General features: G+C 32.4%; 1 protein-coding gene across 1 annotated transcript in view; it reads right to left on the bottom strand.

Moving 5' to 3' along the window:
- Nucleotides 1-476: 476 nt before the first annotated feature.
- Tbc1d8b (TBC1 domain family member 8B) overlaps nt 477-24,329 on the bottom strand; it is a 70,393-nt gene continuing 46,540 nt past the window's right edge. The window contains exons 11-21 of the mRNA XM_005323385.5: nt 20,877-20,994; nt 19,319-19,604; nt 18,306-18,432; nt 17,660-17,758; nt 11,856-11,924; nt 11,474-11,714; nt 10,627-10,692; nt 9,089-9,172; nt 8,167-8,223; nt 4,821-4,918; nt 477-3,007 (exon numbers count right to left, since the gene is read on the bottom strand). Of these exons, the coding sequence (XP_005323442.1) occupies nt 2,612-3,007; nt 4,821-4,918; nt 8,167-8,223; nt 9,089-9,172; nt 10,627-10,692; nt 11,474-11,714; nt 11,856-11,924; nt 17,660-17,758; nt 18,306-18,432; nt 19,319-19,604; nt 20,877-20,994 (1,641 nt within the window). The 3' untranslated portion in view covers nt 477-2,611. The remainder of the gene's footprint in view (nt 3,008-4,820; nt 4,919-8,166; nt 8,224-9,088; nt 9,173-10,626; nt 10,693-11,473; nt 11,715-11,855; nt 11,925-17,659; nt 17,759-18,305; nt 18,433-19,318; nt 19,605-20,876; nt 20,995-24,329) is intronic.

Below are 24,329 nucleotides of genomic sequence, written 5' to 3' on the forward strand. Positions count from 1 at the left end.
AGGTGGAGCATGGTATTGGTAGTAGTAGCAGTAGTGATGGCTTTTCATTCTGGCAGTAGGAAGCAGTAGTTTCCTAATAATAGAAGAGTTAGTAACTCCCCTGTGGCATGGTAGTGGTGTGGCTTTGAAACTTGTTATTTTAAAAAATATATATTTTTAATTGTAGTTAGACACAATAGCTTTATTTTATTTATTTTTATATGGTGTTTAGGATCGAACCCAGGGCCTTGCATGTTCTAGGCGAGCACTCTACCACTGAGTCACAATCCCACCCCTTGAAACTTGTTTTTAAAAGCTCAATTTAGTCAGTACTTTGAATAATTATTTAAGTCATTTAATGCCCAATAATAAATCTTTTCTTGCTTAGACTAAGAGTGAATTCTGTTCTTGAGACTGACCCTAATAGATACAGCAGGGAAGTCCTCAAGTGATAAATTTGAGTTAAATGTAAATAAAGCACATCATAGTAAATAATATTAATCTCTAAAAGTAAACCATTTTCATGTTTAATATAATAGATTTATAATATTTATTTTTATAAAGACAAGTAAAACCACCTTATCACATTTAATGTAAAAGATATAATGCACTGGTTCAGTTTGACACACTACATAAGATTTTTTAATATTAAGAACAACCCATTTTCTTAACAAGGCATTAGCTATAAAACTATGAGTTCAGCTTGTTTCTCCTGCATACTCAGAAAATAATTTTTTAAACTTTAATTTATACTCTTTCTTCAACTTAAAAATCTCTTTAAATATTCATTTTGATTAATCTATGCTAAAATACAATACTCAATATTATCTTCACTATTCTAAATTTAAAATAATATCAAATACTAATAACATCTTTTAAGAAAAGTATTTTTGTAAATATAACTGACAAAATATTCAACAAAGTATGTATAATATTGTCTTTGTATATAAGCATAGACTGTCTTTCTAGAGCTATTGTAGTATAATTTAACAATCATTGCATAATAGTAGATGTGTGAGTTTTCAAATAAACTACTAAGCTTTAAATTTTGGACAGATTTCAAATAATTTCTGAGTAAAAGCATATATGCTTATTTACCAACTATCTCTTTAACTGGTAATTTTCTTAAAAAGACAAAGTTATCAAATCATAGTAATAAAAGACACTACTAATAAACTTCTGGCCAAAACTAACTTATGAATTTCAAAGTCTCACCTTGAAAATTATTTAACTTTTCTGAAGATAACAAATTCTATGGTGACAAACTCCTCTTTGTTAGGTTTTGTTCACAGTGGACTCTTGCCAAAGACTGACTCTACCATTTCCTTTTGAGAAAGGGAGACTTCTTGGGGCACTCTAAAAGTGGTTTGCCCTTTTAATGTTTCACATCTAGAAAAGTCAAAGAGTTTAAAACCAATGAAATAAGCTCCACTGGTTGATTTCTCCACTTCCTAAGCCAACTGATGAATAAATTGCTCTTGTCATAAATAGGACAGAAGAATGGACAAGTGTGGTTTGCTTGTTTTGTTTTTTTAAAGTGCTAACAAAGTCCATTATGTCTCTAAATGGACTGTCATGTAGTGAAATTTAAGCAGCATAAAGTATATAGATATTGCACATTTACATTAGATAGTCAAAACCTTTTAGATCGACACTGGTAATTCCATACATTATTTTGGCAAGCAAGTATACTTATATGCTTGCCAGATTAATACAACAGTTCAGTTTTAGTGTAATTATTCTTTACTATCTAACATAAATTAAAACACGACTGTTGAAAATCCAAAATTTAGAGCTAGAACCAAATAATCACAAACTATTATGAAACAAATGCCACAAACAGCAGTATTTTGGAGAATTTCTAGTAATTTCTCTGGTTAATGAGAGACCTGTTTCTTAACCCTTTTCTAAAGGCTGGATTTATCCAGTTCAAATCCAAATACAATTGTTTTTCTTTATATATTATCTCAGAGTTTAGAATCCTTGAAATTGTTTTGATCAGTAATAGAGTTAGTGGTATGAATCAGCAGCTTCTGAATACCCACCTCGTGTAGAGAGAATGTAGAAGTTACTAACAAATCATACTGTTATGAGTGATTGAATTAAATCACTCAAATTGAATGTAATAAACTTTAAAAAAATATTAATTATTAGTTAGACAGCTGGAAAATGAGGGCCCTAAATGGTATTCTTGTAGATAATTAAGGTTATAGATCTAAAAGCCCAGTTTTCTAAAGAATTCTAATAGTACTGAGGCAATTTGGAAAACAAGGTTTATCAAAATGATATGTCAGAATCACCAATAAACATAATACCACCTTTTAAAAATCATCAGTAATCACATGTATAAAGCAGTACCAGCTAGTAATTTCTTACTAAAAATGTTATGGTGCCCTCTGGTGGTTATATTGCATATCTTCTGAAATATAAAAAGAATAATTATATTTGAGACTATCAAAATTTGAGATCACAAAGGAATATATAATTGTGCTTCTGAGTATCTTTCTCTTTTTTGTTTTTGTTTTCAAGCATATTTGTAACAACAATAAATCCCTGATCTCAACTCCCAGGAATTTAGCTAAGGGATATAGCTACAGGAATCTTGGTAAACTTGACTGTGATGCTGAAAAAATTACATTTTGGTCCTAGACCTTAACTGAGAGATTTTTGCATTTTCTAGTTTGGCTTTGAAATCTATGGGTTTCTCAAAAAACCTCACCAAGGCTGGTTCATTCAACAGAGATGCAAGAATCTGTTCAAATGCAAATGACCACTGAGGTTCTTCCCTAAGAGAGGAGGGATCTTTCTCCATGTGGCTCTCTGTTTCTCCCTTTATGGGTCCTCCAGAAGAATAGACTGAACCAGGGAATTCTTTTGCTGGTGATGTAGGGCTATGCAGCTTCCTTCCAACCTCCTCCATCCTGAGCAAAAGATTGGTTACAACAGCAATGGCTTGATATAATAATTCTTCTTCAGGGTCTTCATGAAATAAATTATAGAGGGTCTTTGAAAACTGAATAAATTGTGACTAGAAGACACAAGTTAGAAATATAACATTTTAATGTTAGGTTAGCAAATATAAAGTGAACTTAGATGAACTTAAAACTGTGTCAAAAATAATCATTAGATAATCTCCTATACAGAATTTATAGCATGTATCCTTCACTCTAGAACTGATTATTAATCCCAAAATAAATTGTGACTCTAGAAAGCTGATATGAACCATAAAAGAATTTCATTTAAGCCTTCTTGATTATTATATAATAGCAGTATATTATGTCTAGACCTAAGAGTTTGTGTATCAGTATTACTTTGTTAAAAAGCACTTTTCATTAGGCAAAGAAAGTCCCGTATTTCCCTACATGTAAATCATTAATTCATTAACCAATCTTAACAAAAGGATTAAGAACAAGTTCCCTTTGATCTCCTCAAGGGGCAAGAGTGGGCAGCTTAGCTAAAATAACTACAATTTAGGGAAGAATGACTTTTGGAATCTATCTAGTGGCTCTAGGGAACCTATTTGGACATACTTCTCTCTCTCTCTCTCTCTCTCTCTCTCTCTCTCTCTCTCGCTCTTTTTTTTTTTTTTAGTTGTTGATGGACCTTTATTTAATTTATTTGTATGAGGTGCTGAGAATAGAACCCAGTGCCTTTCACATGCTAGGCAAGCACTCTACCACTGAGCCCCAGTCCCGGCCCTATACTTCTCTTTAAATGCTGAGATAGGGCCAAAGTGGAGAGAAACTAGTTGGTCTGCTATTTGTCCCTAGAACATCTAAAAACAGTTCTTGGAAACATTCATCAATTTAAAAAAGTTATTCCAACACAAATGTCCTATAAGTCAATCACCTAACCAGAAAAGTTCATCTGTAAACAAAAAGCAAACACAAAGGGTGCACTTCATAAAAATATATTGTAACAAATGCTTGTTTTCCTTAGTCTACAATATTATTCATTTATAGTAATTTTAGAATAAATATCTCATACTGACTCATTTAAAAAAGTATTTATTTAATGGTCAGATTATGTAGTCCATGGAGAAACACTAAGTTATTTGACAGTTCTCATTTTGGTAAAGTTCTGGGGATTTCCAATATCTATATAAACTAGATTTTAATTTTAAAAATATAAGAACATTCTGGCTAAACAGTGAATAAGAAAGAGATGAATTTAAAATTGTATCAAAAGTAATCATTAGTATTATCTAGGGAATGTTCAAATACAAGATCATTAGAAACCAATGTGTGACATATTTTTGTAATTTCTTATTCCCAGTAAGTAGTAATGGGCTTGGCATATAGTAGGTACTAAAAATCATGTTTATTAGATAAATTAACATTTCCGAAAAAGCTGAAAACATGTTACACATTTTTTTCCCTGTAGGTACAAATTTTGTCATAGCAAAGGTCCTATCTGAAACATTTAAGTTCATTAAAGTAAAAAATGTAAGTATTTTTTTGTACCAGGGATTGAACCCAGGTATATATAGCCACTAAGCCACATCCCCAGCCATTCTTTTATAATTCATCTTGAGACAGGGTCTCTCTAAGTTGCTTATGGCCTTCCTTAGTTGATGAGGCTGGCTTTGAACTGAGATCCTCCTGCCTCACCCTCCTGAGCTGCTGGGATTACAGGCATGTGCCATCATGCCAGTCTGAGTTCTTAAAAAAAATCATTAAAAAATGTTCTTCTCTTCCATGTTGACCTGAAACTTAAAGAGATGATACATACAAGATTATATAACTAATTTGTAAAAGTATATTAGCTATTTTGAAGTTGGTTACATTCATATTCATACAGAAATATAAGAACTGAGAGTTTTTCTCTTGAAAATACTATACCTGGTTCATTCTTGGTAAATCTTTAATGTTTTCTTCTTTTTTAAGAAGTTCATCTTGCCACTGACTTAGGTATGCTTGAATATCAATTTTTCCTTTGCCTGAATGAGGGGAGTAAAACCATATCATAATGAATAGCTCTCTAAATTTTCCAAATCTTAAAAGAAAAATTATTATTAAAAGACATTTCACTGATATAAAATTCCATCTCTTTAAACCAGGAATAATCTGAATTTACCTTTGATCTTACTCCACTGGTTCTCAGAATACTTTCTCCATTCCCATTTAGACTAAAACTTTTAATTTGGGAAAGCTGAGGATTAGGGAAAATGTAGGAAGAGTGTGGGAAAAAGAATGTTTTTAAATGAAAACAGTATACTGTGACTTAACAATGTAACTTTTCTGTAGTCACTGTTACACATGCACACTACCAAGTTTAAATCAGCTTCGATATAATATTCTTGTTTTTTCTTGTAATAGGGATTGAAATATTGTACTACATCCCCAGGCCCCTTTTAAAAATTTCTATTTTTTTCTCAAAATTTACTTAGGGCCTCAAGTTGCTGGGGCTGGTCTCAAATTTGTGATCCTCCTTTCTTAGCCTCCTGAGTTGGTGGGATTAAGGGCATTCATCACCACACCAACTCTATATCATTTTTTTGTGGGTGGGTATTAGAGATTTAAGGCAGGGGCACTTCACCACTAAGCCACATCCCTATCACTTTATTTTTTGTGGTGCTGGGGATTGAACCCAGGGCCCAACTGAACTATATACCCAGTCCATCCTTAGCCCTTTTTATTTTTTTATTTTCAGACAGGGTCTCGCTAAGTTGCTTAGGGCCTTGCTAATTTGCTAAGGCTAGCCTTGAACTTGTGATCCTTCTACCTCAGCCTCCAGAGTCACTGGGATCACAGACATGGACCACTGTACCCAGCTCTATTTCATATGTACATACAAAAATGGTCTATGGTAGCTCTTATTAAAAAACTCAAAATGCTATTTATTCATTAATTCCTTTAAAGAATTTAAACAAGATGCAACTATTTTTTAACTAAATATTATTCAAAAATCTAAAAAGAGCCAGGCATGGTGGTGCACACCTGAAATCCCAGTAGCTCGGGAGGCTGAGACAGGAGGATAGTGAATTAAAAGCCAGCCTCAGCAACAGCAAGGCACTAAGCAACTCAGTGAGACCCTGTTTCCAAATAAAATACAAAATAGGGCTGGGGATGTGGCTCAGTGATTGAGTGCTCCCAAGTTCAATCCCTGGTACCCCCCCAAATTAAAAGGATTTAAAAGAATAATCTGATATCCTCTCTCAAATTATTTTTCCATAATTTTACTTGTGCATTTTAATTATACATAATAGTGGGATTCAGTGTTTCATAGTCATACATGTACATATCTCTCAAATTATTAACTGTACATACTATTTCACTCACTATTCCCACACTTCTATGAATTCAACTAATCCCAAAGAAATATTTATAAAATAATATTAAAATATAAAAATGTTTGTTGCAGCACACTTTGCAATAGAAAGAATTGAAACAACCTAAATATCCATTAGTATTGGGTTAGTTATTAAAATAAATCATAGTAAAATCAATCAGGAAGTACTCTGCACCCATTAAAAAGTATAATGTCTAGATCCAAATGTACTGACGTGAAAAGTTTCCATGGCATATCACAAAATAAGAAAAGAAAATTGTAAAACAGTATTTCTGGAATATTTTTTTGTTTTGTTGTTAAGAGAAATGTTTATTGGTAGGACTGCAAATTAGTACAACCATTCTGGAAAGCAGTATGGACGTTCCACAAAAAACCTGGAATGGAACCACAATATGACTCAGCTATCCCACTCCCTGGTATTAGAACTAAAATCAGCATATTATAGCTGTATAGTCACTTCTATATTTATAGCAGCACAATTCACAATAGCTAAATTACAGAGTTAGCCCAGATGTCCATCAATAAATGAATTTCTGGAAAATGTGGTACATATACACAATGGAGTTTTACTCAGCCATTAAAAAAAGAATGAAATTATGACATTTATCGGTAAATGGATGGAAATGAGAATATCGCTCTAAGTGAAATAAGCCTGATTCAGAAAATCCAGGTGTGAATATTTTCTCTTATATGTGAAAGCTAAAGCAAAGTAAAGGAAAGAAGGTGGGGGTGGATGGATCAGATATCACAAAGATATAGGGAAGATCAGTGGAGTAGGAGTTCAATAGGGAGGGAGGAGGGGTGAAAAAGGAGGAAATATGGAATGAATTCAATAAGATCATGTATGTGCATATATAAATGTACCACAGGGAATTTCACCTTTATGTATATGTAGAAAGTACTAATCAAAAATAAACAAACAAGCAAAAGCAAGATCAGCTAAGTAGAAGAAGGAGAATAGGAGAGGAAGGAGGGGAGGGAAAGTGGGGGAAAGGGATTGAAATCAAACTTCATGCATATAGGATTTTGTCAAAATGAACCCAACTACTATGTATAACTATAATGCACTTATAATTTTTTTTAAAAAAATTACCAAATTTAAAAAGAAAGAAAGAGAAATGTCTAGGTATGTTTGTGTATACACAGAAATATGTCTGGAATGGATACAGTCAAAAGTATTTCTAACTTCTACTTGGTGGGGTGGGGGTACAAGGGATATATACCATATGAATTTCTGTTAAAGAATTATCTATTACTTTTGTAATTAAAAATACATATTTCTAAAGTAATTAAAGTAAATGATTATGGGTCACTTAACTGTTTTATATAACTTCTGAGACTTAAAAAATAATAAATTGCTAAACTAATGCAAACGAACTGAAAAAGTTATCAGAACAAATCTATATCCTTCAAAAGCAATCCACTCTCTAAAGAAAATGTGGTATATACACACAATGGAGTATTACTCAGCAAAAAAAGAGAATAAAATCATGGCATTTGCAGGTAAGTGGATGGAGTTGGAGAATATAATGCTAAGTGAAATTAGCCAATTCCTAAAAAACAAATGCCAAATGTGTTCTCTGATATAAGGAGGCTGATTCATAATGGGGTTGTGACAGGGAGCATGGCAGGATTAGATGAACTATAGATAGGGCAAAGGGGCAGGAGGGGAAAGGCGGTGGCAGGTGGGGTAAAAGGTGGAATGAGACGAATATCATTACCCTAAGTACATGTATAAAGATGCAAATGGTATGAATATACTTTGTACACAACCAGAGATATGAAATATTGTGCTCTATATGTGTAATATGAATGGTAATGCATTCTTCTGTAGTTATTACTATCTATAAAAGGCAATAATTTAATAAACTAAATGATATTTTTAGATCATAGTACCTTTCTCAGGGCTATTTTTTCCTGATTCTGCTTCCTTCTCATTTGCAGGTTTGGAAACTAGAAGGAAAAGAGGACAAATGCATATTGTAAAATATTTAACAAATATTTTTTTTATAATTAAAATAGTATTTCACACAAAGACTTATAAGCACATGTTATTTTCTTTGATTCAGGAAGTCAATTTTAGCTGACCTGACTTCATGTCACTAGAAGACAAAGTATTCAAGAACTTTCATAGGAAAAACATCCCTAGAGAAATTTCCATATTTAAGAAAATGCCTAGAAGGGAGTATATAAAATATTAAATAGTTATTTCTGGATGATATTTTGATTTTTTAAAAATTAAATTGTATTATTTTTATTATCAGAAAAATTAAAAAACACACACATACTCAAAGTCAGAAGAATGACATACAGGTATTGAGTGTGGCAATAAATCTATAAAATTTACAAAATGAGGGAACTTGATTAGATTATTTGTAAGTACTCTTTGATGTTCAAACACGTCAACATATAGTAAGCACAAGTATACATTATTTAGAATTTGTCCCTCAGTGAGACACTGCATACTTAAGAAAATTAAACAAAGGACAAATAAGTTCCTATCACTTCTAAATTATGTCTAGAACATAGATTTATTACTATATCCTATACCTTCACTGACATTTTATAATAAGTATCCACTGTTTGAATAATGGCTATGACCTTTAATCATCAAAGATTCTATTGTTTTCATTGTACTATACAAGGCAAGAAAATGGTCTGACACAGTTTGAAAATTTAACATAATTAGAAAAAAAATCTTAATTCTCTAAGAACAAGAAATTTCACATGTTAAAGTCCTTAAGTGCAGTTTGGTTAATAACTCAAATATTTATAGACTATACTAAATGAATAGCTAAATTTTAAAGTAAATATTTACCATGAAGCTGACTGAAATAAAGTAATTCTTCCACGGAAAGTTCATCACCTTTTGAAGAGTCCTTAGATTTCACTTCAGTATATGCTGAAAATGTATAACCCAAATCACATTTAACAATAAAGTACAGAGATGAGGTTCATAATGGTCAGGTAGATTTGGGAACACGAAGTTAAACAATGGGTTATATAAAAAAAAATGTAAGTAAAGAAATGTGGAAATAATTCTGCTGTGTTGTATAGCAAATAATGAGAAGTATTGGGCCACTTTGAGTTATATTGTTTCTCCTACTTCTTTTTTCATAGTTTTCTGTAAATCATTACAAGTTAAAATAAGAAAAACTAGAATTTAGAAATCTCTGAATGTGACCTCAGTCATTTAAAAATTTCCTCAGTGATAAAGAAAACATAATGTTGAGTGTTCTGCTTTACTTCCAACATGTGTTTAAATGGGTACATAGTATTTTTCCTATTTTGATCCCTATATGAGTGGTATATTTGATGGCAGTATTAAACATTCAAATTTCAATATAAATTGAAAATGTCAATTTTTTATATTAAATTATTTGGTGTTTGAATATTATTTTTAATATTGTGTTTGTGAAGAGTTAAAGATGGCTTTTAGTTTGTTGCTCTGGTAAATATTTTTTCATGGCTAATCTGAAGACTTTGAAAGCAATCCCAGGTAGAGCTTTAGACAAAGTAAGAGGTGCTGTTTGTTTTTGTGAATTACCCTAGCTAGCTACTTTTTGCAATGTACCTTCAGTTTAAAGCCTAAGACTGTCTGGCCAAAGAAGGGATATCTGGAAAAGGTAGCCTCTTAAAGTCAGTGGGAAAAACTTACATAAACTGGACTTATGCAAGAACATTGAGGAAGTATGGTAGGAAAAAACCCAGAACTTTGAAGTCAGACAGACCTCACTTTGAATCCCAGCTATGTGACCCTTAGCAAATAATCTAATCATCTCCACCCTGAGTTACCTTATGATCAAAATTGAAAGAATAATATCACTTTTCAAGGATATTGAGAGGCTTAAGTAAACAAATGCATGCAAAGTGAATGTCCTGACAGAGCAAGTGCTTGATCAATGGCAGCTATTATTTTACTTCCTTTTCCAAATTTTAATATCTCTGCTACCTTGTCTAATTGTTCTGAATAATTTGCAGTATTATGCAAGCTTGGCAGTTTGTCCAAATCAAATCTCTATTCTAATGACAATAACAACAACAACAATTCAACATTATACCAATATTCAAATGAAATGTAATTCCGGTACATAAAATCTCATTAAACTGGTAGAACATTAATAGAAAGGAAACTTCTGGACACACCAGATACACACAATTTCTTCTATACATTTTGCTGTATCTACATACATCAGCAGAAGTAGTTGGTAATGTGATTCAAGGGTCACAATGAAGCAATGACCCTGTATCACACTGAAAAATATGTTATTGTTAAATGGAATGATATCTGTAGTTATGCTATTTAAAATGAAACAAACTCCTGCTGTACATCATTAAAGACTATTAAATTCTTACCTGGAGGAATATGCAGCTTAAAAAGCAGTTTAAGCTTCTCGGTAAAACTTCCATTGTACATTATGTCTGTTTAACAAAATCCAATTGGAAATAATCATGTAATCCAAAGATGATTCAATTAATTACAGCAAAATAGATTCATTAAGATAGACACTAGGCAGGAATTAGGATTCAAAAACCTTCTGTTATTTCAATAAGAATTAAACAACCACCCAGTCAGACAGATTCTCTCCTTCAAGTGAACAAGCAAAATATTCTATCAGGGAAATAAAATGCTCTCCTGACTATCTCCTCCTTTCCCCCAACCTAAGATTTCCTTTTTTTTTTTTTTTTTTGAACAAGGCCTTATGCTTCATTTGAGGAAAGAATTGCTCCTCAAGGGGCAATTTGTGATAAGAAACTACTGCTGGAGAGTCTGAAAAAGCAAAGGGACAATATTTACAGTCACAACACATATACACATACACTATCTACACATATGACATATATGTTGGGTATTTCTCCACCACTTTTCTTGACTATGTGATTGGATTTTTTACTAAAAGGAAAAGTGCATCTGTAGCATCTATGCACTTGAGTATGGGAAAATTGGGACAGTCTCTTCCTCCACCTTAAACATTAAAACATCCACATCTAACAGCTTGCCTTCCTAATGTGGTTGGGGAAAAATGAGATCGATACACTTAGGTTTATCAACAAACGAAAAAAATGGCCTAGTATTTACTAAAGCTGGAGATAATGTAACTCTGGGTTATATAATCTAACTAAACTGTCAATAGTAGGCATTAGTAAATATTTTTGAGGGTGCATTTATTTTGTGCTACACAGTTATTAGATATCAGCCTACCAATTACAGAGGAGAATTCTTTGAAGTTTATAAGGCAATCAGAGTTTTCATCCAACAATCGGAATGTCCACAAAGCTAGTGAGTCTCTATTTGCAGAATGAGCCCACGGACTCAACAAGTGATACAACACTCTGAACTGCTGGCAGTCAATCTGATACTGTTCCAAATATGACAGGCTGGGGTCATGGTGCTTCAATCCTGGACAACTCAAACACCAGTAACAAGATAAAAACAGCTCCTTCTATTAAAAACAAACAAACAAAGTCATTGCAGAAGATTTTTTTTTCCTTTAAAGATGTTTGATAAAAAAGATAAAAATATTTTAGTTCTGATAAAATTCTGCTAAAAGGGAACTGCTATTTCATTTAAAGAAGAACAGTACCTTAAAGATGACATAAAGTTCATCCAATTCGTGAAGTTTCAATTTCACATCTTGTGATACAACACGCAACTTTAAAAAAATTAAAAGCACTTTAGAATTTAGAATTTAACACTTCAATATAGAAATTCTCTTTGAATCCACTTAAGAGTTTCACTATGCCAGAAGAAAATCTTTTCCTTTTCTAGAGAAATAAAGGTAAATGCACTTATTTAACACTTTTGAACTACAGTTCAATTCTATTCTGATACTACTACTTTGATAGTTATCGCTTTATACCCAGAAATCAATGCCAAAGGATAGCCACTTAATATCTATAAATACAAGCAACAGTATTATAAGTCTCATTCCATATATTCCTTTCTTGTTACATAAGCAATATTTTAAGTCATCAAGCTAGACTGTCATTTTAACACTTCAAAGGTATCAGGAGATATGTATTCCTACTTTGCCAAAAAGTATAATCCAACAAATAATAAGCTTAGAAAATAGAAAATTTTGTTCTACTCCATAAATAATAAGCACTAATAGTACAAACATTATAGAATTTAAGCAATGTAAAAGCAAAGGAAAGGTAAAAGCTTTAATTAATATAATAGAACTTAATCTCTTGGAAGTATGAAAAATAAATTACAAATAAACATCATTGACAAGAAAAGGATATTATAAGCATGGATATGGAGGTCATTAAAAGTACCCAGTACACAGAAGGTAGCTGTCAATATCTGTTGAATAAATTCCATAACCTTTACATCAATACATTTGAAAATAGATAAAATAGATCTTTCAATATAGATAATTCCCTAGGAAAATATAAATGACCAAAATAACTTATAGGTGAAAGAAAATATGAATAAACAAAACTGGAAAGGTTATCCAGGAATTGCCACCCATGCAAAGGCATCAGACTCAGATGCTTTTTTTTAAAAAAATGTTCTGTTTCAACATTTTTGTTTCATCTGTTTTCCTAAGATTCCCCTTCCCCGCCTTTTCTCTCTACCTTCCACATATGAGAGAAACATACAACCCTTGATTTTCTGAGTCTGGCTTATTTTGCTTAGCATGGTGTCCTCCAGTTCCATCCATTTTTCTGCAAATGATATAATTTCCTTCTTCTTTATGTCTGAACAAAACTCATTTGTGTATATATACCACATTTTCATTATCCATTCATTTGCTGATGGTAGTTTCCTAGGCTGATTTTATAACTTGGCTATTGTGAATTGAGCTGCTATAAACATGGGTATGCATGTATCTGTAGAATACACTGATTTTAATTCTCTTGTATAATATCGAGGAATGGTACAGCTAGATCATATTGTCATTCTATTCCTAGTCTTCTGAGGAATCTAAATACTGATTTCCATAGGGGCTATACTAATTTACATTCCCACCAATAGTATATAAGAGTTCCTTTTCAAAATCCTGCATCCTTAACAGCATGTACTGTTACTTGTATTCTTGACGACTGCCATTCTAACTGGAGTGAAATGAAATCTCAGTGTAGTTTTGACCATGTTGGCTAAAAATGTTGAACATTTTTTTCATATACTTGTTGGCTGTTACTATGTCTTTTGAGAAGTTTTCATTTAGTTCATTTTCCATTTATTAAATGGGTTATTTATGGATTTTCTGAGTTCTTTATATAATCTAGATATTAGACCTCTCTCAGATGGTTTTACAGGTTGTTTTCTCAAACCTTCAGATACAGGATAATCTCTATGTGATCTAAAATATTTCAGAGCATAGGAAAATATGAGCTTATTACAAAATTCATTCTATGATATAAGCACAACTAATATGAAAACTAAAGTTATCACACACACACAAAGAAAAGTTTAAAACAACATCTCTATAACATAGATGCAAAGAATCTAGCTAAATTATTTGGTAGAACTTTCAAAGCAGACTATTAAAGAATAATATATTATGACCAAATAGGATTTATTTCAAGAATGCAATGGAAGTCTAATATTGATCAGAAATTCTTTAATAAAATTTACATTAATAAAGTAAAAAAAACTAACCTCAATATTTGAAAAAAATTTGATCAATGTTAATACTTGATCTTAATTTTAAAAGAAGTACCTAACCTGCTAACCTAGAAACTGAATAAAACTTCCTTAATTTGATAAAGGGCATACTTTTGAAGTCAATAGCAAGAAAATATTGGAGATATTCCTATTAAACTCAGGAATAAGACAAGGAAAACTACTTCTATAGCTATTATTTAATAATCTGCTGAAGAGCCTGCCCCATGTAATAACACACAACAAAGAAAAGAGGTATAAATATTAGAAAGTGTCAAAATTCTAAGACTAGAGATAATATGCCTGTCTATTCAGAAAATTTGAGAAAGCCAAGTGAAAACTATTATAATTAATGAGTCAGTAACTTGACCACTCAGAAAACCAACATGTCCAAATCAATAGATTTTACATACACAGAAATACACGATTAGAAAATGTAAAGGAAGGGGATGGGGTTATGGCTCATTGTTAGAGTGCTTGTCTAACATGTGAGGCACTGGGTTGGATTCTTAGCACTGCATATAAATAAATAAAAATAAATAAAGGTCCATTGACAACTAATAAAAATTAATTAAAAATAAATAAATAAAAGTGTAAAGGAAAAAACTCAATTCTTTTAATGATAAAATCATAAAATACATAGAAGTAATAAATCTAACGAGAAATGTGTAATGACCTACATAATGAAGACCATATGTGCTTACTAAAGGACATTTAAAAAGACAGATAATTAAGATGAATATTAAAAAGGAATTTTAAAAGTTTAAATAGATTACAGAATGAAAATAAGCCACAATAGTTAAAACATTGTGGTATTATTGAAGTGACTACAACAACAAAAGTCCAGAAATATGCCCATACACATATATAAGCATTTAGAATATGGAAAAGTAGAGTACAGTAAATATAGACTATTTAATAAGTGGTTATAAGACACTGGGTGATATCAGCTGAAAGAATAACATTAGAGCCCTAACCCACACTATAAACACAAAAATATACTCTAGGTATATTAAAGATCTAAACATTAAAAAAGCAATACCAGTAATATAAGCTATGTATTTTTTATATTTTGTATAATTTTAAATAGGGAAAGCCTTACTGTTTGACACGAAACCCAAGTACTATGTAAGTAAAAAGGGAAAGGACTTGACAGCATAATAAATTGTAACATATTTACTCTGAAAGATACCATAAAGATAATGAAAACAAACCAAGACTCGGGGGCAGAATTAGGCCCTAAACATAACTGACAAAGAATTAATATCCCTAATATTCAAAGAGCTCTTACAAATCACTACGAAAAAGATAAAATAATCTCACAGAAAAATGGTTGAAGATCTTAGTTGTTAGTGTGTGGAAAAGGATGCATTTGTATATCCTTTTGGTGGGTTTTGAATTTGGTGTAAATCTTTTGGCAGATAATTTGGCAAGACCTATCAAATTTTAGACGGTTGTGCCCTTTTACCCAGCTAATACTCTTATAAACACACACACACACACACACACACAGATGATTATGTAATTTATATCTATAAGTGCAAACAAAAATTGAGACATATTAAATGCACACTGACAGTGAACAGTTAAATAAATCACAGCATATCTAAACTATGATATACTATTTGATACATTAAGAAGAGAGTAGGATCTCAATGTACTTAAATGTAATGACTATATATACACACACACACACAAACACAATTTTTTGGGGAGGATACTTGGGATTGAACCCAGGCATTCTTAGTGGCTTAACCACTAAGCCACATCCCCAGCACTTTTTTTTTTTTTTTTTGAGACAGGGTCTAAGTTGCTTATTAGCCTCACTCAACTGCTAAAGCTGGCCTAGAACTTGCAATCTTTTTGCCTCAGCCTCCTGAGTTGCTGGGATTATAGACATGCAACACAGTGCCTGGCCAATGATATATTTTTATTAATTAACAAATTTATTTTAATTATGTATATATGGTAGCAGAATGCATTTTGATTCATTGTACACAATTGAAGCACAACTTTTCATTTCTCTGGTTGTACATGATGTAGTGTCACATCATATGTGCAGTTGTACATGTCCCTATGGTAATGATGTCCATCTCATTCCACCATCTTTCCTACCCCCATGTCCCCTCACTACCCCTCCCTCCCCTTTGCCCCATCAAAGTTCCTCCATTTTTTCCATGCCCGCCTCCCCATTATGGATCAGCATCCACTTATCAGAGAGAATATTCAGCCTTTGGTTTTTTGGGATTGGCTTACTTCATTTAGCATGATATTCTCCAACTCCATCTATTTACCTGCAAACGCCATAATTTTATGATCTTCTAATGCTGAATATTCCATTGTGTATATATACAAAATTTTCTTTATCCATTCATCTATTGAAGGGCATCTAGGTTGCTTCCACAGTTTAGCTATTTTGAATTAAGCTGCTATGAACACTGATGTGGTTGTGTTAATATAGTATGCTGATTTTAAGTCCTTTGATATAGAACAAGGAGTGTGATAGCTGGATTGGTTCATTCCAAGTTTTCTAAGGAATCTCCATACTGCTTTCCAGAGTGGTTGCACCAATTCACAGTCCCACCAGCAACATGATATATTTTTGAATGAAAAAGGCTATAGGACAAAGCAGTATGATCTTATTTAAAAAAGCTATATGTAGTTGTATATGCCTGTAATTCCAGCAGAATGGGAGGCTGAGACCAGGAGGATTGTAAATTCAAGACCAGCATCAGCAACTTAACAGGTCCCTAAATAACTTAGACCTTGTCTCAAAATAAAAAAAAACAAGAAGGGCTATGGGTGTAACTTAGTGAAGCCCTTGGTCCAGTCTCCAGTACCAAAAAAAAAAAAAAACAAAATAAAGCAAAACAAACAAACAAAACAAAATAAAAAGCTGTGTGTTCCCTTCCCATTAACATACACACTTAGGTGTCCAGATATATAGAAAAAGGAAGGATATATATCAAATCATTTTAAGATGGTTACTCCTAGGGTGGAAAGCTTTACTCCTTACATTTTTGTAATGATTGAATTATTTATAATAAACATTATAACTTTAGTAAATTTTAGAAAATATGTAACAGAAACAAGGGGCCTCTGCTAACTATGCTTTGGTAACATCACTGAATTATTTAACTGAAATCTAAATGTGGAATATTCAGAAATGTTAAACTTCCTAGAGTTGTTTCTCTGAGGACCCAGTCTTTAAGCAAGTAGATGTACAAAACAATACACACTCATGATAAAATATCAAATAGTACACAATATAAACAGCAAGATAAAATTCTCCCCCTTCTGAAATAATCTCTTTATCTCATTGACATGAGGAAATCAATATTAACAGCTTCTTATAAAGTCATCCAAATGTTAAAAAGGTGAATACTTAAAACTGTTTTGTATCCTATTCAATTTACCTTAGATATGCAAGGAAAACAGTATTGGAGCACTGACTATTATACAGATCAGCTGTTCTTCCTGATACAGTACATCACAATTATTTTATGCTTAAATGCCTACATCATAGCATTTAGTACTGCACTGCAGTGGTGTTTAAGGTCAAATAACATAAAAAATGTTGGAGAAAGCAATATAATTCAGCCAGAAGAAAATAAATTATTTTTTCTTATTTTTTTTTCAATAAGCAAAACCTTGGCAAGAACCTAGTTCAAAAATTTAGGTCTTTTTGTTTAGTTCACATGCAATGATAATGTTTAAAGGAAGTTGAAGGAAAAAAAGTTACTCTAACTGGTTTTCCCCCATTGGTTAGATACTCACCACATTCTGCTTTGTTGTTTCCTCTAGGGTCTGTATCACATATAACCTATTTCGACAGCGCATGCTGTGTATATCTTCATAGCGAATATTACCATATTTCTGCAAGAAATGATTTCATTGGATACTCATTCATAATAAATATCCACTTCTCCTCTTTTAATTTTATCAGATTCAATTCTCAGAGGCCTTGATTCTTTTCCTAGTTATTTTCCTGATTTGTTCAGTGATTCTGCAAATTTTCACCTCCCACTTTTCAGTGTGTGTATGTGTGTGTGTGTGTGTGTGTGTGTGTATACACACACATACTGAAAAGAATCACATCTACTCTGTGTCTAGACCAAGTATAAGAACATTGATAAAATGCTTAGTCTAAGGACAAACTAATTTTTATCTTTTTATAGTGATACATACTTAAAAGTCACCATTTGTAAAAGCACGTGAATATAGTTTCATTTAATGAAAGGTGAATTGAGAAAGAAGAGGTCATGCAACCTAGGACCTGTCCACAGAATTCAAAAGTGAAGGTAGCTTTTAAATTGTATCTTTACTTGCATTATTATTTTATTCTGAATATACCACTAGAGATATAACTACAGTTATCATTTAAAATATGCTATGTAATCATATTCATAGTATAAAAACTTACCTCATTGGACTCTCTTATCAAATCTGTAATATCCACTCTAATATGACTTTGTTCATCACTCACATTTGAACCCTGCTGAACATTTGAAGGTAATGGGCTGTCCTTATTAGTGACATTGTCAAAGAACCTATTCAAAAATGATAGTAATAGAATTAGCGGAACTAAAATTGTTAAAGCTAAGAAAACAAAAACTAATATTTCCGTATTTAGTCAGAGGATAATTTCTACTAACAATACAAGGGAAAGCCTTATGAAGAAGTGGAATTTGAAAATGATAGGAAGACGTGGGTGGGGGAAATAGAGTTAATATCATTTTTGGTTGGGGAAGAGAACATGAAGGAAGCAAATAGGCTCAGTGTGCACTCAGCAAATACTAAACAGCCCAGCAAGAATGGAAACAGAGTCTGTAAAGATAAGTAAGGGGAAATAAGTAAAGAAAGGTATATTGAGGCCTCATCACAGAGTTCTGAAGGAAGGGATTTGATGAAGCATTACAACAGTTGCCAATTCAAATGTTAATTTAATGTAAACAAATGTGTACATACACACATAACACACACACACACACAGAGTCTCCAATATAAAATAAACATTCATACAAAAACCACCAGGAAAATAAAATGCAACCTACCTGACTGAAACTACATGGAAACCAGGATAACTTCCTACACTGGATATTTAGCATTATCAACTATCACTTTCCCTGTCAAATTACTTTTACACAGAAACACTTTTTAGCTCAAACTGGGATTACGAAAGTCCTAGCATACTGAATCAACAGTATTAGCATAAATAACCTAATTGTTCATTTCCAAGTGATTTTCTTTTGTTAATTCTATTGAAAAACAATGGACTAGACTTTTGTCTAGCTTTTTCATTCAACTGCTCTGTGACTTTAGGAAAATTGTTTGAAGTTTCTAGAGCTCAGTTAACCTCATTGGTGAAATGAGGGGATTGAACACCACAGTCTCTCAGATTCCCTTCAGATTTAAATGTTATAGTTTCTACAATACCTGTTTAAAGCTGTCACAGCTTCAGCATCATCTTTACATGCCAGTAGCTTGTCTAAATTATAATCAAGTATTGCCAATCCCAATTGTAGAATGGCCTTTATTCCATCATAGAAGAAACAGTCCACCACATTCACTGCACTTTCAATAGGTAGCACACTAATAAAAAGTGTGAGGAACCATGAGAGAGAAACTGAGGAAAAGAATGTCATATCAGTCATGTGTTCTGTGAGTTGAGGAAGATGATCCCTGATAAGTTCTTCAAAGACTGCCTGATCCACCAAGGCACCTGGAGAATTCAAAATAAGTTTAAAAATGAACATCTTCAAAAGGATTTTTTCTGATACCTTCCCACTTCTATTAACTTGCTGATATATCTCCTCTCATGCTTAAATTATGAACTCTTTTAGTGCTGTTTCTATATTTAATATATTTCTGCATCTTCTAGTAGAGTTATCATATACCTAAAAGCACTTGAGAAATGCAGTCCAAATTCATTTGAAGAGTTATTTGACTCCTCATTATATCCTAGACCTGTACAATTAACAAAATGGTCTCATCTTCAAGAAGTTTAATATCTAGTAGAACTCAAGATAAATGTACAAGTCACTCTAACAAAGGCAATACAATCAATGACCTAGCCATATTAATTAAAGCTTATAAGTTTTAACACAGGGGATAAGAGATCTATAAATACTTGATGTTTTAAGAAAATATTATATAGTTATCAAAGCAAGATCTTGATCTTTCTTTCAAACCTTGTAAATACCTAAATAATTAATATAAATATGGCAATTTTAAGCTGATAAAAATTCCCCTCCCATCAAGAAACTATTAAAATTTCCTCTGCATCTCTGGATATTTCAGAGTGTCCTTATTTTTTCATTAAATGATTATAAGTTTAAAGTATTCATTTTATTAAGAAACAGACCTGATGCATTCTGTATAAATATCACGCAGTAACCAATTGTGCCACCAGAGCTCCTAACTGTACACAAAAGCTGTTCTCTTTTATAAGCAAGTCAGTGAATGTGACATTTTGACATTTTATATATTTTGCAATGTAGTTAATCAATTCTTTTACTTGACTGGCAACTGAGTAGATAAGAGACACTCAAAGGGCTCAGAAAAGAAATATGTGTTTTTTATGGTTTGAATAGATTCCCCAAATTTAATGTGTTGGAAACCACAAAATTCATATATTAGTGGTATATGGAGGTGGGATCTTTGGTGAGTGGGTCATGAGGGCTCTTCCCTAATGAATGAATTAATCCATCTGTGAATTAATAGATTAATAGGTTATCAAGGGAGTGGCTTTGTTATAAAAGCAAGTTGTCTCTGGCATGCTTGCTCTATCTTACCATGTGATGCACTCCACCACATTATGATGGAGCAAGAAGGCCCTCACCAGATGTTGAGATGATGCTGGCATATATTCTTGGAATTCCTAGCCTCTAGAACCATGGACTAAATAAACCTCTATCACTTATAAATTACACAGTATGTGGCATTTGGTTATGTCAAGAGAAAACAGACTAAGATAGTGTCTGTGTGTGTTTACCAATGATTCGACGATTAAAATAATCAGGTAACATTCGTTCACATACAGCAACCAGAAGCCAAAAAGCTTCTTCTTCTTTTGCATATAGAAGCAACACCGAAGTTAAAATGTTCATTGCCTAAAGTTCATAGAAAAGATACAAAAAATAAATATTACTCAGATAACGATTGCATTTCTTCTTCAAACTTAGTAGTGTTTAATAGTAATGAGAACAAGTGAGAGTATAATAATGGAAACATGAGAACTATGAACTAGTACAAAACAAAACAAAGTTTAAGTCTAATTAGCTATTTTATACAGTAACATTCAAAGAATACGAAGAAGTAATACCACAGATATAAAACACAGTAGTAAAACTTAAGAGTAATTTCAATGGGTAAAAAAAACATTATCATAAATCTGAAAAATATTCATATAATTTTCAAGAACATACTAAAATTAGGGAAAATAAACTTCATCTCTATTTCCAACTATCTGTAGAAGAATATAGATGTCAATCATCCTTCACTATGTCCAAAACTAAACATCTTATTTCCCCTATCAAATAGGAATCTCTTCTTAGTTATCCTAATCTTGATTATGGTAGAAACCCTGTATGTTTATTATGCTGCAATGGATATCTTTGTATATCACTCTTCATTCAAGTGTTTTACTATTTTCTCAGGATTAGTTATCTAGAAATGAAATTGTTTTGCCAAAGGGTATTATTTATTAAAGACTTAATATTATTGCCAAATTATATTCTAGAAAGATTGTGCCAATTTACATTCCTAGCCAATAGTGTTTGAATGTTTATTTCACTGCATGTTTGCTAATATTGAGAATTGTAATAATTACCCTTATTAAGTTGATACTGCAGATGGTATCTCATTGTTCTAATTTCAATTCTATAAGGTTGGACTTGCTTTTTCAGGTTCATTATCAATCTGCATTTCCTCCTTCCTGTCCATTGCTCATTTTTTTTAATATTTTGATACCTTTTGAATAGATTTGTATACTAACTATGTCAATTCCTTGACAATATTTGATCTCAAGCCATTTCTACTTCTTCACTTTGTTGTGTAAGAAGCCATAAGGGAGGGAACAGAGTGAAAATGGTACCATAGGACTTCCAAAAATGTTTCTTCTATAAAAGCAATAAGAACACTGGCAGGTAACATCTATTGAAGAAAATGCCTGAGTCTCAGTAAAAACAGTGAGCTCTGTGGCAATAATCCTGATAGATAACAGACACTAATGGCAGGTATATGAGGTTAAGAGGATAATTGTACACACTGGGTTTACTTTGCTGACCCCCATCATGTGCTTTCTTTTAAAAAACAATATACTTGAGGCCACTCAGGGGAAACTTTTGTGACCTTTATACCAACCAAAGATTCCAAGACTCAGAAAGGATTTCTCCGGTTTAGGCTCTTTTCCAGTCCTTGGAGCCTTCCTTATGACTTCCTGGGGTCAACATCTACTTCTTCCAATTTCAGAAGGGGAGGGTTTCCAAATTCATCTGGTTTAAAAACCTAGGTCCTGTAGAAACTACACTGTTCTCTCTGGCGAAGGTCTATTCTGCAACTTGTACTGCATGCTCATCTCTCTTATTTAACTTTTCCAAATAAATGCATGCCTATTATTCTGTATGACCCCTTGAGATAGTTCCTGCAAGATCACAAAGAACTGGCAGTCTTTAAAATCCTGCATGTAGCTACTTTTCTGAGCCTCAACTTGGTGGAGGATCTGGCAAGCAAGTCTGATGCTGCAACAGTTCTATTCTCATTTTGTCTCTTCAGCTTTAGGATAAAAACCAACACCTAAGGATGGGAATATAGCTCTGTGATAGAGTGCTTTCCTAACATGAGGCCCTGGGTTTGATACCCAGCACTGTAAAAAACAAATAAAAATAAGAAATGCCAAAATAATAACAACAAAAACAAAAACATCACCACCCAGCAATCAAAGTGAAAACCAGTACCCAGCTGCCACCAGGGAAACAGGGTAAGATTGGAGCTACTTTAAAGCCCCACTACCAGAGAATTATCATTTTTAATTTGTCTGGTAGTCTCCTGCAAGATTCTACTCACAAGTCTATCTTTATTTGACCTGACACAGGGCTCCTGTAGTACAAAAAGCCTTTTCCCCAAGGGTTTTTATTGAAAACCATCAGAGCTGTTAATATGTGTGTCTCAGAGAATAGATTACAGTTGAGCCAAACAACAGGCTAACAGAGGGTTAAGAAAGATCTGGGGACTTTGAAAATCTGACATATTATTGGGAAAGTAGAAGGACATATATATGCCTGGTTTTCTGCACATTTATAGCTGTAGGTAGCTTAGGAAAGAACAGAAAAGCCTAATCTTACCTCTGGCTAAAGTTGAGGCTCAGTGCAAGCATAAAGTGATATAAATCAGAAAAAAATAGAGAAAAAAATTAAACCAAAAGTTGATTTATTGAAAAGATTTTTTAAAAAGACAAAAAGACTTAAGTTTATCTTTAAGGAGCCTAATCTAAAACATTAAAAAACAAGGAGAGTAGACTCAAATTATTACAACCAGGAAATAGAGAATATAATTATTAACCATACAGAAATATAAAGGAATATAAATAAGGGAAAATGATGTCCCAAATATGCTAACAAATTAGATAACTGAGATAAAATGGATAAGTTTCTAAAAACACAAACTACTGATACCAGTTCAAGAAGAAAGAAATAATTAAACAGATCTATAATAAGTAAACAGATTGAATTAATAATAAAAACACTTCCCAGAAAGAAACCTCTAAGAACAGATGGCTTTACTGGCATATTCGACTCAACATTTAAAGAAGAATTAACACCAGTCCTTCATAAACTCTTCAAAACAAATGAGGAGGAAACATTACCCAACTCATTCTAAAGAATACAGATACCAAAATTTAACAAAAACATCACAACTATATATCAATGTATTTTACAAAATACAAATGTAAAAATCCTGAACAAAATAGTAGAAAGCCAAATTCAATAACATGTAACCAAAAAAGATTACACACCAATACCAAGATTTATTCTGGGACTGTAAGAGTGGTTTAGCATATGAAAATCAATCAATGAAATATACCATTTTAGTAAAAGAAAGGGAAAAATCACATGATTATCTCAATGGACATAGAAAAAAATCATCTGACAAATTCCAACATTCTTTCATGATAAAAAATTAATAAAATAGGAGGATATAAGAATCTTTTCAACTTGGTAATCTACAAAAATTCAGCTGAGTGTAGTGGTGCATTCCTGTAATTCTAGAGAGTTCAGGCTGAGGCACGAGGATCACAAGTTCATGACCAGCCTGGGCAGTTTAGTGAGGCTCTAAGCAACTTAGTGAGACCCTTTTTCAAAACTAAAAAAAAAAAAAAAAAAAAAAAAATTAAAAGGACTGGATTATACCTCAGTGGTAAAATGCCCCTGGGTTCAAGCCACAGTAT

Source organism: Ictidomys tridecemlineatus, chromosome X, assembly GCF_052094955.1.
Source record: "Ictidomys tridecemlineatus isolate mIctTri1 chromosome X, mIctTri1.hap1, whole genome shotgun sequence".
Taxonomy (NCBI): domain Eukaryota; kingdom Metazoa; phylum Chordata; class Mammalia; order Rodentia; family Sciuridae; genus Ictidomys; species Ictidomys tridecemlineatus.